This window comes from Molossus molossus, unplaced genomic scaffold, assembly GCF_014108415.1.
Source record: "Molossus molossus isolate mMolMol1 unplaced genomic scaffold, mMolMol1.p scaffold_m16_p_15, whole genome shotgun sequence".
NCBI lineage: Eukaryota > Metazoa > Chordata > Mammalia > Chiroptera > Molossidae > Molossus > Molossus molossus.
Genome location: NW_023425350.1, coordinates 28,601,677 through 28,616,965, shown reverse-complemented (window position 1 = coordinate 28,616,965; position 15,289 = coordinate 28,601,677). Strand labels below are relative to the sequence as shown.

The window sequence follows — 15,289 nt, the reverse complement described above, 5'->3', positions numbered from 1 at the left end:
GAGACAGATTCATGGTCTGCTTGCCTGATGGAGAAAGGTACTAGCCTAGGATGTTACAAGTCTGCAAACACCAAAAGAAAAGTAAGAACTTTACTATCCAATTCAGCTGAATGATAAATCAATTTTCATTTAATAGCACAAAACAACTTAACTTTTCACATGTTCTTTTTGGAAAACAATCTGCAAAACTCATATTATCAACATATTAGTAATCAATTTATAACGAGTTTCACTCATTTTTATAGAAGTTCCTCAGGATCTTATATTCTAACATCAAAGTGGAAGGCCTGATACCACTGGGAAAACAGAATGCAGATCATGGTATCTGAATAACAAAAGGCATTGATTTCTTCCTGCTTTTGCAACTTCCAAAAGATATTAATTTTATGGCACTGAAAACATAATCTCAACACAAGAACATCATATAGAAAGAATCCAAGTAAAGCTACACCTACAGTAGGTAGAGCAGGAAACCAAGGTATTTAAATGTTGCGGACAGCCCTGGCCGGTTTGGCTCAGCGGTTAGAGCGTCGGCCTGCGGTCCGGAGAGACCCGGGTTCGGTTCCCGCTGAGGACATGTACCTCGGTTGCAGTTTGTCCCCGGCCCTGGTTGGTCGTGCGGGTGGCAGCCACTCGATGTGTCCCTTCACGTCGATGTTTCTGTCTCTTTCTCCCTTCCTCTCTCTCCCTCCCACTCTATCTGTACAAAAAATGGAAAAATATCCTCGGGTGAGGATAAAAAAAAAAAAAAAAATGTTGCGGACAAAAGAGCAGATCTTCTTCAGTGCTTAATCCAAGATAGATAACAATAATAATATTTAAAGCCAAGCCATTTTAGTGAGGGTGAGAAGAAGAGATAATCTGATAGAACTCCTCAATAGGAGTCAAGAACTACCTCTGAAACCAATTGTACAAAGAGGCCAAAACAGAATTTCATGAGCCTCTGAGTATACTTCTGCTTTAAAAAAAATTATAGTAATAAATAATTTAGGATATTAGATGAATATAAAAGTGACCTCCAAATTGCTAAATACTAAAAAAAAAAAAAAACACAAAAAACAGAAGTGATGAAAACACTGAAGGATCTGAAATTACCTGCCTAGAAGGAGCATAACAGCCAAGATATGCACAAAATTATATTTAAACTAATTGAAGTATATATGTTGTGTCCTCTTTAAAATGCTTTTTAGCCCTGGCCAGTTTGGCTCAGCGGTTAGAGCATCAGCCTACGGACCAAAGAGTCCCGGGTTCGGGTCCCGCTAAGAGCACATACCTCAGTTACAGTTTGTCCCCGGCCCTGCTTGGAGTTGTGTAGGTAATAACCGGTTGATGTCTCTCTCTCACATCAATGTTTTTCTTTCTCTCTTCCCTTCTCTCTCCCTCCCGCTCTATCTGAAGATAAATGCAAAAATGTCCTCTGGTGGGGATTTAAAAAAACAACAACTTCTTTTTATAAATGGCCTTTACTGACAGAAAAAAATAATGAATCTTGAAAACTGTCCTCTTCCAAAAAAATTCACCAGCTATCCCACCAGTCACCAGCAGTGGGAAGTAGAGAGTTTCTTCAACTGCAAACCAAGAGCCCATACACCTGCTCCTCACCTGTCAGACCCAATTGTCATAGAACTGAGCCATCTCAGGAACAGGCTTTGTGCTTTTACTCCTTAGACAAAACAGGGAATTCGCTGAACTATTACAGGGATAGCATCCCCAGTTATAACCTACAAAGCATTATCTCATAAGGACAAGTGACTGGGCTTAAGTAACAGTATCTCTATACAAGGTAAGATCATACAACATTAGAAAAAACTGTTCCAGGTTCTTACAACGATATGAAAGAGTATTCATGTTGAGACAGGCCAATAAGCCAGGACTAGTGGAATAGGGAAACTGAGACAAATAGTTTAATAAGCTGGCAGAGTAATTTGTAGTAGATACAGGTCACCTCCCTAGAGATAACTCTAGGCCTCAGTTGTATTTCCATTTCTGGCCCAGAAAAACAGCAAAACCAGGTGGGTGACACCAGTACCAGCTACAGTGACCAACCACCCCCTGCCCTGACACTGATCAGTCAGTGAAGACCAGAGCCCTGAAAAATCACATCTGGAAAAGAGATGAATATTCTGCTAAAATCACCCTGACCCCGTCTCCCCCTTAAGATTCTAGCCTGCAAGACAGAAATAAAAGCCTCAAGGCAAAGGACCAAGCATGCACTTTCCCTCTGGGGAGCAGCCTGCACCATTCCCTTCCCTCTCTTCTTCCCCGACAGGCATGCATTTCCTAAACTCTAAGAGACTTCACGAGACTTGCAACCAGGACAACAATGGGCAGTGGCAGTTCATCCCGGACAAAGCCCCTGAATCTGTCCCCAAGGCCCCCTTTTCTCTGACTTCTTAGCAAGCCAAAACAGATCAGCCTAGACTCAGTTGCTCAGCCCTTCTTTGTTGCATTGTCATTAACTTTAATAAGTGCCCCCTAAAATTCACCTGGGCTTGTGTTGTAAAATTATTCCTACACAAAATCAAGAATCCATTCACTACTGAATGGCCCTAGGCAGGACTGCCAAGAGCTAGGTCCCCTTTCCAGTAACAATAATACGGTTAGGAAAAACATGATGGGGGGCAGGGGAGTCAATAGGGAAAAAAAGGGAGGACATCTGTACTACTTTCAGCAATAAAGACTTAAAAAAAAAAACGTGATTTGGGGGAGTTCAAAACTCTGTTCTAAATGACTTCAACCAAATGTTAATAAAAATAGTTCACACGGGAATTATCGGCTATCATACTGTATTATTATAATGTGGTGTCTGTACAGGGACAAACAGATAAACAAAACAGAATAGATTAGAAATCCAGGAGCAGACCTAAGCATAACTAGAACCCGGAAATAAGATAGAAGGGGCATTACAAAATCATGAGGACAAATCCAATAAAAGGCAGTGGGATGATTAATTCTCCATATGGAGAAAAATTAATTAGACTGCAACTTCTACTTCATTGTTAAAAAGATAAATTCCAGATATATTAACAGTCTTAAATATGAATAAAACTTTAAAACTATTAGAAAAATACAGAATATTGCAAATGAATATTAGACAAAGAATATGAATCCAAAACACAAAAAGAAAAAAACAAAAGAGCCAATAAACATATAAAAATGTTTACTGTCACTAAGTAATCAGGTAAAAACAATTAAAATGAGATAGCATCAGGATAGTAAAAATGTTATATCTGAAAATGGCAAATGTTGAAGACAAGGTAAGAAAATTGATGAAGAAAGGAGAACACTCATTAACTGTGTGGGATTATAAATTTCTATCATGGTATACAGAATAATCTGGCTGAATGTGGTCAAATTCAAAATGAACACTGCCCTATGAAACACTGTGAATTACTATTTTACCTGTAGTTACTGTCTAGAAAACTCACACACATGCTCACAAAGGGAAATGTGTTGTAATTTTCAATTACATGTAACAGCAACAACAAAAAAGTTTTTAAAGTATTCCAGATGTTCTTTCGTAAGAGAATACATAAATAATGTGGTACAGTATTCCACAAAAGAATACTACAAATACTGCCTGGCTGGTGTGGCTCAGTGGACTGAGCATTGACCCATGGACTGAGAGGTCCCAGTTCGATTACTAGGTTGTGGACTCAATCCCCAGTAGGGGGCATGCAGGAGGCAGTCAATAGATGTTTCTCTCTCACATCAATGTCTCTCTCACACTCTCTCTCTCTCTCTTCCTCTGTAAAAAATCAATAAAAACATATTTTAAAAAGAATAATACTACAAAGTAGCTAAATAAGTGAACTAGGTATGTATTTAACATAGCTAGATCTCAAAATTAAGCAAATGGCAAGATTTTACAGAGGTAATTTAAACACATGCAAAGCAAATATTTGTTATTTTGGATAGTAAAACTATAAAAACAGACTAGATACATAGAAGATTGTCATAGTGGCTACCTCTTGACTGGAGGAAGCGGTAACGGGGGGGGGTCAGAAGTACAGATGGAAGAGGGGGAATAGGACTGGGGCAGAATACTAAAGACTCCAACATTAACTATAATGGCTGAAACTTTTTAAATATGTTTTTATTGACTTTTTAGAGAGAGAGGATTGGACAGTAAAATAGAAACATCGATGTGAGAGAGACACATCCTCTGTTGGGGATTGAGCTTGCAACCCAGGCACGTGCCCCCAACTGGGAATCGAACTGGGAGCTCGCAGACCATGGGTTGACGTTTAATTCACTGAGCCACATGGCTGGGCCTGAAATTTTTTTTTCATCCAAACAACTAAACTATTAACACTTGTTTTAGGTGGCACTATGTGGCCTCTTATTATGTTATCCTCCGTGTTATTCTGTAATTTGCTATTATTATTATTATTATTATTACAGTACTTATAATGCAAAAAATTGCTTTAAAACATAAAATAGCAAAGAATAGACTTCCGGCCCTGGCCGGTTTGGCTCAGCGGTTAGAGCGTCGGCCTGCAGTCCTGAGAGGCCCGGGTTCAGTTCCCGCTAAGGGCACGTACCTCGGTTGCAGTTTGTCCCCAGCCCTGGTCGGTTGTGTGGGTGGAAACCACTCGATGTGTTCCTTTCACATCGATGTTTCTCTCTCTCTCTCTCTCTCTCTCTCTCTCTCTCTCTCTCTCTCTCTCTCTCTCTCCCACTCTACCTGAACAAAAAATGGAAAAATGTCCTCGGGTGAGGATTAAAAAAAAAAAAAGAAAAAGAATAGACTTCCGGTCAAGATGGCAGCGTAGGTAAACACAGTATCGCGTCCTCCCACAACCACATCAAAGTTACAACTAAACTACAGAACAACCATCATTCAAAACCGCCTGAAATCAAGCTGAATGGAAGTCCTACAACTACGGTATTAAAGCAGCAACCACATCCAGACTGGTAGGAGGGGCGGAGGCTATGGGCTGGTCCCACACCCACGTGTGGCGGATAAAAATCAGGAGGACACCTCGGCTGGGAAGGTCCTTCCTGAGGACTGAGGGGTCCCTGTCCCACACCAGGTGCCCCGCTCAGGGTTCCAGTGCCAGGAAGAGAAGTCCCCATAATTCTGGCTGGAAAACCAGCAGGAACTAAGGCTCAGGGAAGCTGACGCAGCTGGAGCCCTAGGCAGCTCCTTAAAGGGCCCGCGCACGGACTTATCGAATTCTCTCCCTCTAAGCTCGGAGGGGAGGCAGCTCGAGGGGCACCAGAGACATACAGGGAAGGAATGAGCTGTGTGGCACCGGAGCGAGGGCTGGAGAGGGGACTTTCTCCGGGACAAAAGTGCTGTCAGAGGCCTTTGTTCCTTTAGTGAGCCCTTCCCTAGGGCAGGCAGACAGTCCCCATACCTGGGACTCCAGCAACCTGGTTCACACTGGTAGCCCCGCCCTGGTGACTCCCTGAGGCCCCGCCCCACCCAACTTTCAGGCCCACCCAAGCTGTTGCCACTTGCTTAACCATAGGATTGGCTTGTCCTGAATCCTGCTTCAGGTTTTTCCTAAATTCTTTCAAACAAGCAGCATCTGGTCTCAGATAGCCCCATACCTCTTGTTAAGTAATACACAGAAACAAACAGAGAGGCAGCCAAAATGAGACAAAGAAGCAGGTCCCAAATGAAAGAACAGAAAAAAACCCCAAGAAAAGAACTAAGCAAAATGGAGATAAGCAACCTAACAGATAGTGAGTTTGAAATACTGCTTACAAGGATGCTTAACGAACTTAGTGAGGGCCTCAACAGCATAAAAAAGGACCAGTCAGAAATGATGGATGCACAGTCAGAAATGAAGGAGGCATTAACTGAAATAAAGAATAATTTACACAGATTCAATAGTAGAGTATGTAAATCCAAGAAGCAAACCATCAATTTGGAATATAAGGAAGGAAAAAACACCCAATCAGAACAGCAAAAAGAAAAAAGAATCCAAAAAAAAATGAGAATAGTGTAAGGAGCCTCTGGGACAACTTCAAGAGTGCCAACATTCGCATCTTGGGGGTGCCGGAAGGAGAAGAGCAAGAACAAGAAATTGAAAACATGTTTGAAACAATAATGGCAGAAAACTTTCCTAACTTGGTGAAGGAAACAGACATACAAGTCCAGGAAGCACAGAGAGTCCCAAACAAGATGAACCCCAAGAGGCCCACACCAAGACACATCATCATCAAAATGCAAAAGGTTCAAGACAAAGAGAGAATCTTAAAAGCAGCAAGAGAAAAGCAGCTAGTTACCTACAAGGGAGTTCCCATAAGGCTATCACCTGATTTCTCAAAAGAAACTTTGCAGGCCAGAAGGGAGTGGCAAGAAATGTTCCGAGTGATGAAAAGCAAGAACCTACAACCAAGATTACTCTATCCTACAAAGCTGTCATTTAGAATCCATGGCCATATAAAGACTTTCCCAGACAAGAAAAAGTTAAAGGAGTTCATCACCACCAAACCATTATTATATGAAATGATAAAGTGTCTTTTTGAAGAAAAAGATAAAATGTATGAACAAACAAAATGGCAATGAATACATATCTATCGACAATGGAATCTACAAACAAAATGAACAGGTAGAATAGAAACATTCTCATAGATACAGAGAACATTTTGTTGGTTGCCAGATGGGAGGGAGGTTGGGGGAATGGGTGAAAAAGGTGAAGGGAGCCCTGGCCAGTTTGGCTCAGCGGTTAGAGCGTCAGCCTGCGGTCCGGAGAGACCCAGGTTCGGTTCCCGCTAAGGGCATGTACTTCGGTTGCAGTTTGTCCCCGGCCCTGGTTGGTCGTGCGGGTGGCAGCCACTCGATGTGTCCCTTCACGTCGATGTTTCTCTCTCTCTCTCTCCCTTCCTCTCTCTCCCTCCCACTCTATCTGTACAAAAAATGGAAAAATATCCTCGGGTGAGGATAAAAAAATAAAAAATAAAAAAAAATAAAATAAAAAAAAAAAGAAAAAGGTGAAGGGATTAAGAAGTACAAATTCATTGCTAGACTGACAAACTTCAAAGGGAAAGGGGTTGGGGGGGTGGGAAGAAATAAACCAAAGAACTTATATGCATAACCAATGGACACAGACAATAGTGTGGGAAAAAGCGGGAGGGGGGCAGGAGGGGGGCAGGAGTGGGGAGGAGGGGGTCAATGGTTGAAAAATAAGGAACATCTGTAACACATTCTACATTCAACAATAAAGATTTAAAAAAATAAAATAAAATAAATAAAAATCAATTAAGACATAAAAAAAAAGAATATATTCTGCTCTGGGTAATAAAAACAAAACCTTTTTCTGGTTGCTATTGTACTCTATTTTTCAATTTTTCATAATAAGCCTACATTAATTTTAGAATTGGGGAAAATCTTTTCAAACAGAAAAACATATACAGGTAGCAATAAGACTCTATGTAGTTCTGGTTCACAAAAATATCTGTTGACAGGATTTTGAAGTTTTTACAAATGTGACATCGGTACACTTGCTTCTTTGGTAGACAAGTTCCACACAACCAAAACACAAACCTATTTTGAAACTCCTAAACTTTTATATTAATATTAATGTAGTAGTGAAGAGAACAAAACTTGCTTCTATAAACATTCTAGTCTTTGAGAAAGGATAATGAAAGGAATTCCATATGGTGATGGACTAGTAATGCCCTCATCACCAGTAATGCTCTGTAATTGTACAAAAATGTAAGAAAACATTATAAGAAACAAATTTGGTGTGTATTCCAGTATGAATATTTGAATTATTATAAGTATTTTGTGGAAAATGTTTCAAATTAAAATATAATGAGAAAGCAATAAAATCTATCATTGTATTCCATTCCATCAGAAAATAAAATTGAAACTTTTATTACATGTAATGAATATTGGTCAAATAACTTAACCTCACCAAACCCGTTTTCTCATCTGTAAAATGATGATCCTACCATGCCTATTCAAAGGGTTACGGCAATCAAACACAGTAATTAATTTCAATGGGCAAAACACCTGCAGGTCTACTTGGCTAGAGGCAGAGAGAAGGAAGTACCAAGTTCAATGCCCAACCATAGCAGGCATTCATGGCATACTGAATATGGGAAGCTTCATTTGATCAACGGGAAAAAACAAACTAGTCTTAGAAGATGTCTACCATGATGTAATGAAATAATGTAAGAAAACAGAAGCTCTTTCTAATGAACAGACACAAAAACTTTAAATACTTATACTAAATAACAGTCATGACAACAGAGTAACTCCTATAGCAGCGATTTTCAACTGGTGTGTTGCAAGAAATTTTAAAATACGTGATACCCAACTATCTATTCAGGGGCACTATATCTTTCCCCTTAGATTGTCAAATTAAAAAGACAACAGCCAACACAATAGCGGTCCACTGTGAATAAATCAAAATTATACCTTTTATTTTTTTTGGTCAGATCAGCAAAAATATTATTTTTTGGCAGGCTGCAAAATTTTAGTTATTAGTTTATATGTGTCACAAGATGAAAAAAAAGATGAAAATCACTGTCCTAGAGCAACGGTTTCAAGAGGCAGTCACATTCACTTAAAAATACTGCAAGGCATTATGTATGATCTACAACTATTTAGGTACATAGATGAAATACATGAAAAAATACAACAGTGAAAACAGATGGGTCAGAATGATTTGTGTACCTACTCCATGAACAGTCATTCTTACCTGTCTCAGCTCACAAACACAGGGTGACTTAGGAATGAGACACTCCAGTTTACCAACCAACCAGCCAAGCCACGCCAAATCAACCTAGCAGTCAGTAGGGCTAGGAGCCAGAAAGTTCTCATGTCTACAACACTGAATTCTGGCTTTAAAATTAAACAAGTAGCAGAAGAAAGAACCCTAAAATTTCAAAAAGCATCTTACCAGGGTGATGTCTCGAGAGGCTGCAGCTGCGCTCATGTGCAAACTGGGCTGCCGTACAGAACTGCTGCAATCAAGGGCTCGAGCGAATGTCCCAACAGCACTAAATAAACCACAACGACAAAGAGGAGAAATCAAGGCTCTGTTATTTTTTATATTTAAAGAAACACATTTTGCTAGTGAATGAAAATCTGTGAAAGAAAAATCAACTTCCTGGATGTTTGAAAATCAAGTACCAAATAAAAAGTATTTTCTATAAGATGTAAGAATTGACAAGCCAATTTACCATATATGAGTCATTACAATTAAATTAAGAAGTAGGTTGTGAGGCATAAAGAAGGGAAAGATCTATTTTGAAATGCCATGGAGTAAACAATTTGGTATTCAAATGTGCTCCAAAATGAGAAGTAAATTAGCTAGTTTAACTATTACTGCAAAGCAAGTTCTGACCCTTTTTTTTTTTAGCCCAAATTGTGAAATCCCAGTATCATTTTTTTCCTTGAAATATAGTCAACTTCTTCCTATGAGGCCTCAATATATAACAGACTGCCATTTTTAAAAATTAGCAAACACTAACTTCAAGAGATAAAACATGAAACAAAGATGATTTGCTACTTGTCTATCTTGTAAATGTATTAGGTAAGAAAAAGCTTTTTTAAATGTTGTAATTAAAATATAACACATGTGCAGAAAAATATACATTGTACAGCTATGTAGTAATGGCAAAGTGAATGCACACATGTCACCAACATCCAGGTCAAGAAACAGAAGGTGACAGCACCCTAGAAGACTCCTTGTGCTCCTTCCCAAATCACTACTCCTTCCCTCTTCCTCCAAATGAACCACCATCCTGTATTCTAACACCATAGGTTCCTTTTGCTCATTTGGGAACTTAAATAGCATAACACACTATCTTTTCATGTCCATCTTTCTGTTGTTCAAAATTGTTTGTGGATTCACACATGCTGCTTGCCGTAGCTGTATTCATTCACGCACCTTGCTATGGAGCATCCTCTTCAGGATTCCCCACCCCACTCTACTGCTGACGGATATTTGTTTCCAGTTTGGGGCTACTATGGGCACCCATCTGCATGTGTGTCTTCTGGTGCACTAGTTTGTGCATGCACTTCTGTTGGGTGTATTTAGGAGTGAAACTTAAAGTATGTGTATGTTAGATGATAGCAAACAGCTTACCAAAGCATCTATACAACTCGCACTCCCACCAGCAGGATGTGAGTGCTAGTTGCTCCACCTCTTCACCAAATGTTTGGCACTGTGGGTTTTTACATTTTAAACATTGTGGTGGAATGTGCAGTGGTATTTGATTGTGGTCTTAATTTACATTTACATTTTTTAAAACAAAAATTTAAAAAGACACTAGGAGCAACCCTGGCCAGTTTGGCTCAGAGGTTAGAGCATCGGCCCAAGGACTCAAGAGTTGCGGGTTCGATTCCAGTCAAGGGCACATTCCTCGGCTGCGGTTTGGTCCCCGGCCCTGGTCAGGGTTGTGCAGGAATAAACCAATTGATGTGTCTCTCTCACATCTCTCTCTCTCTCTCTCTCTCTCTCTCTCTCTCTACCTCCCACTCTGAACAAAAAAAAAAAGACAGTAAGTGCATCTCTTTGGTATCTCTCCTCTGGCTTCAAGATAAAAGGAAACACATGACCCTTGGTAATCGAGGGAAAAAGAGAACAATAATCAAATCTAAAATGGTAATATCTACTAAATAATTCAAAATCTGGTAACCTGTATGAGTCTCGAGGCCAATAATTCAACTCTACTCCCAATTCTTCAATCTCTATTCCACTGACTGGCTCCTCCCTAACAATCTGTTCATCTAATCCAGGAGTGGGGAACATCCAGTTCACGGCCATATAAGGCCCGAGAAATTTATACCAGCTAACATCAGATGCCTCACCAAATTAGCTTAACCAAATATAACAAGCTCATTTTTAAGATGATAATTTTGTATGGCCCTTGAATGATGTTATAAACATCAAAAAGGCCCTTGGCAGAAAAAAGCTTCCCCACCCCTGAACTTGGTGGCTAGGTATGTGGGCTTCTGGAATCTGAATGCCTGGCCACCAATACGATGTGTGACGTCCATGGTGGATGGCACTATGACCAGTATCCTCTAAGGATAAGACTCTTTTTACATTGAATTATGAAAAAGTTCAACAGAAAATTAGAGAATACAGTGATGAAGACCCTTGTAATCATGTCCAGATCTACCTGATTCTAATATTTTACCAAGTTTTATTTTTTTAAGGAAATAAATATTATGTTTTGTTAGAGTCCCCTATATACAGTCTTAGAACTCATACATACACATAGCATGCATATGCATACATATGTGCCCATTAATAGGAAATTGCTTCCATAGTGTTTTTTTTTTTCCTTTATTGATGTTAGAGAGAGAGAGGAAGAGAGAGGAAGATAGAAATATCGATGAGAGAGAACACTGATTGGCCACCCTCCTGCATGTCCCCCACTAGGGATGGGGCCCATAACCGGGCATGGGACCTGACCGGGAATTGAACTGGCGACCTCCTGGTGGATGGGTCTATGCTCAACCACTGAGCCACACCGGCTGGGCGCATATTTTAAGTTCTTATAAGTGATCATATTGTATGTATCCTCACTCAACATTATTATTATAATTTTTAATATTTGCTCAAGGACATGCTTAGAAAGAGGGACGGAGGGAGAGATGAAGAGAGGGAGGGAGGGAGACATAGGGGAAGGGGTAGAGAGAAACATTGATCAGTTGCCTTCCAGATGCTCCCCAACTGGGGATCAAACCACAATCAAACTGGCAATCTTTTGGTGCACTGGATGACACTTAACCAACTGAGTGACTCCGGCTGGGCTCATTATTTTTCAGATTTCTCTTTGCTACATATAGCTCTAATTCATTCATTTCAATTGTTATAAAGTAATATTCCATGATTATTAGTGCTTGTTGATGCATTTTCAAATTTTTTCCAATTTTTCTATTACAATGCTATGATAATCTCATTTCCCTTCTGCCTTGCAGCAATTGCCCCACAAACACCATTTACTTGTTTTTGTTTGTTTTGTTTTGTTTTTTATCCCATTTACTTTTATAAGTAAAAAATAAACTTCTCTTCCATTCATTTTATCAAGAAAAGAGGAAGAGAGGTCAGGCCAAGAGGAAGCAAGCCAGTCCGGCGGCCTGGCTTCGAGCTCTCAGAGAAAAGCCCCCCCTCGCAGCAGACCTTCTTCGGGCATGTGTGCGGTAGGAGGACTGCGAGGCGCGTATTCTTACTGACACATAAACAGTCGCTGCTTTAATGAAAGATATGGGATTTTCGGTGTTGAATTTCCTCTTTATACTTTAATGCAGTTCTTACATTTTTACAAAGAGCATTTATTTTCTTAATCAGTAAAATTCAATAAATCTATTTCATTTTTAAAACAGAAACTAACGATAATATACCTTTTTACTTAGGAAGTGGTGTGATATATATTAGGCTTTCTTATACAACTAGAAAAAAATATAACCAATGAAAAATACAGAATACAAAGACAAGAAAACATGTATAAATTATCTTATAGAAAAAAAAATGTTTTTGACTCAATAGTGCCATACTCACCGTGCTACAACTAAAAACTGGTCAATCTGTCGATCTGTAAGTGGGCTATCTGGGTCCCAAACTTTAACTTCCAGTTTTGACTGTTCCCTCTCATCTGATTCTCCTTTCCAAGAACAAAGAAAATGGAGTCTTATTACTCACAAGGCACATACATTGTCACATATGACTGATGACACTGGTAACCACAGCATTAAAAATGTAAGGTAAATATTCGTGGTTTTGGTACATTCTTCCAAACAGCAGATATAGAACACTTTGTAAAGTGAACACTGATAAAAATGCAATCAAACTATATGGTGTTTTCATTTGTCATTAACATGTATTTCCTGAATACAAGTATGCATAAGGCACTAAGCCTAATGCTAAGAGGTATAAAGACAAAAAAGAAAGCACTCTTGCAGCAAGACCCTTTAACTATGATAAAACTTACACATGAAAAAAATAAATAAATAACAGATGCGGCTGTAAAGTTCCAAAGATCAGAGAAATCATTACAGGCTAGCTAGGGAGCGAGGCCATGAAGGAGGTGGCATTTCCGCTAAGAACTGAAAGGTGTAAGTCCACTGGCCGAAGAGCAGGCCCAAAGACTAAGAAATGAACATACACAAAGTCAAGGGCTTTCATGTGAAAGATAAGTAGTTCATTTCGTCAGGAGTACATTAAGGGGAATGAGAGGAGAGAGCTGAGAAAGTGGATTCTAAACATTTTACTGAAGGTGCCACATAGATTTTCTGAAAAGGGAGGTAATGAGAAGCCCCTGTCTCTTTAGTAGGGGAGTGAAAGACCAGAATGAGAATTCTCATGATATATAATTTGTTCTACGGACATGCCTGATGAAGACAGAGAGACATGGTACTGACAATGATGACAGAGAGGAAAGAGAGGTTTAGGAATGTCAGTGACAGACTGGAGGCAACGGGTAGATTTCAAGCCTTGAGAACTACAGGGATAGTGCTGGCATTAATAGGAATAAGACCTATGATAAGGCAGAACACTTCGTTTTAGGAATAGCTCACAAGGAAATATAACCACCAGGCAGGACTCAATGTGAGTACAAAGGATAGTAATGGAAAATAGATTTGGGAGTTGATGAAATTCTGATTTACAGCTATGGACTTCCTACCAGGCTAGGGACTGGTTTAGGCTTTTTTTCCTTTTGAATCACTCCGTCTATAATATCAGGCAGTGCCTTGCACTGACGGACATACTGTGAAGTTAAACATCCCTGACAAACCCAGGCTATGGGCATCTAATGTATTCACAGTTCTAGTATAGGAGCAGGCAGGTACCAATGGCTCAAACAGAGAAAGAGGAAGGGCAGAATTAGCCATTCCACCTGTAGTCTCCTCCCTAAGTCAGCCACTGCTGTCAGGTGGGGGACTTGCCCATCCCGCCCCTTGTTCAAAGGCAGGTAACCAAAGAGATCTCAAGTGTTGGAAAGGATTTCATTTTTCATTGTTTAAAATTCTCAGCATGCTGAGCCAAGACACTCAACATTAGGTTCATAGTTAAAAAAACAAAAAATTTGCAAACTGTGTGAAATTTAAGAAAGGTGAATGTTATATTTATGCTTCCCTGTACTGTCATATAATACATTTTAAGTAAGATAAATAGTAATAGTAAAAGAGATAGTAATGATGAAAATAAAAATTTGAGATCTTAATTAAGCCCCTCTCTGTTATATACTCAGAATGTAAAGGTTGAACTGATATTTACTTTTCAAATTATAGTAAAAATGGTATTTCAATCCCACCCGTCCATTCTGCAGCACACAGCAGAAGGAGAATTCCATTTAAGAATTCTAAATTAAAGTTGCTGCAAACAATAAAAATACACTCCTGGATGTACTAACACCTAAGATACAGATAATATCATAAAATGAGAACAAACATAGCAACAACAAAGAGAATAAATATAGAAATGTTTTATATCAAACATTCACCTTAAACTAAACAAGAATTCCTCATTTTGGATTCACCATATGATAATATTTATATAATAGTTTGATCACTTCTTTACAGTAAAAAAAAAAACACTTTTAAGAAGCTCTTGAATAAACTTATTTAGAATCTGTACAACTAAATTCTCAGCTAAACCAGCAGTAATCTTTAGAATGGGCTTGGTAACTGTGGTATGAGCCTGAGACTGGACCAAGACTGATTCCACGCTCTGCTCATGTTCATTCCAGTCACTGCAATAATCTCACTTACCTCCTCCACTTATGATAACCCTCAAATCCTACATCATTAAATAACCCAGCTCATAAAGATCTCCCTAATCTCTGAATTCTTACAAAATATATTTACCAACTAAATGCATGAATTGTGTATTAGCATCCCATTTTGATTCATATGTCCTTTATAATTTTGAAAAAATGTAGATTCAGCAATCATTTTAACTGTGTTAGTCTTCTAGCTGTATTTTAAGATTTCTAAAAAATATGGACAAAGTACTCTATGAGTGCATCATGTTCAAAGATTGTGCAGGACTAAAGCTGCATGACACAATCCTATAGGCCTTTTCCTGGACAACTGGAGATATTATTTGTTCTAAATACAATTGATTTTCTTTGCACCAACCACCAAAATACTATACTTTTTATGTTATAGTTAATTCAGAAATACACAAAGATATCATTTATCACCATTTTTGTTTAATATTGTTCTGAACTTTCTGGCCAATGTATTAAATTATGAAAAACAAATATAAAAACCTCAATAACATTCCAAACAAAGAAAATATATTTTTTAAAATATTACATTAGCCCGGCTAGTGTGGCTCAGTGGATTGAGCATTGTCCCGTAGACTGA

The 15,289-nt window shown here is 38.9% G+C and overlaps 1 protein-coding gene across 1 annotated transcript in view; it reads right to left on the bottom strand.

Annotated features, from left to right (window-relative positions):
• The window catches only part of MTA3 (metastasis associated 1 family member 3), a 154,317-nt gene that overhangs the window by 63,073 nt on the left and 75,955 nt on the right, over nucleotides 1-15,289 (bottom strand). The window contains exons 7-8 of the mRNA XM_036262258.1: nucleotides 12,480-12,582; nucleotides 8,865-8,964 (exon numbers count right to left, since the gene is read on the bottom strand). Coding sequence (XP_036118151.1) covers nucleotides 8,865-8,964; nucleotides 12,480-12,582 — 203 coding nt within the window. The remainder of the gene's footprint in view (nucleotides 1-8,864; nucleotides 8,965-12,479; nucleotides 12,583-15,289) is intronic.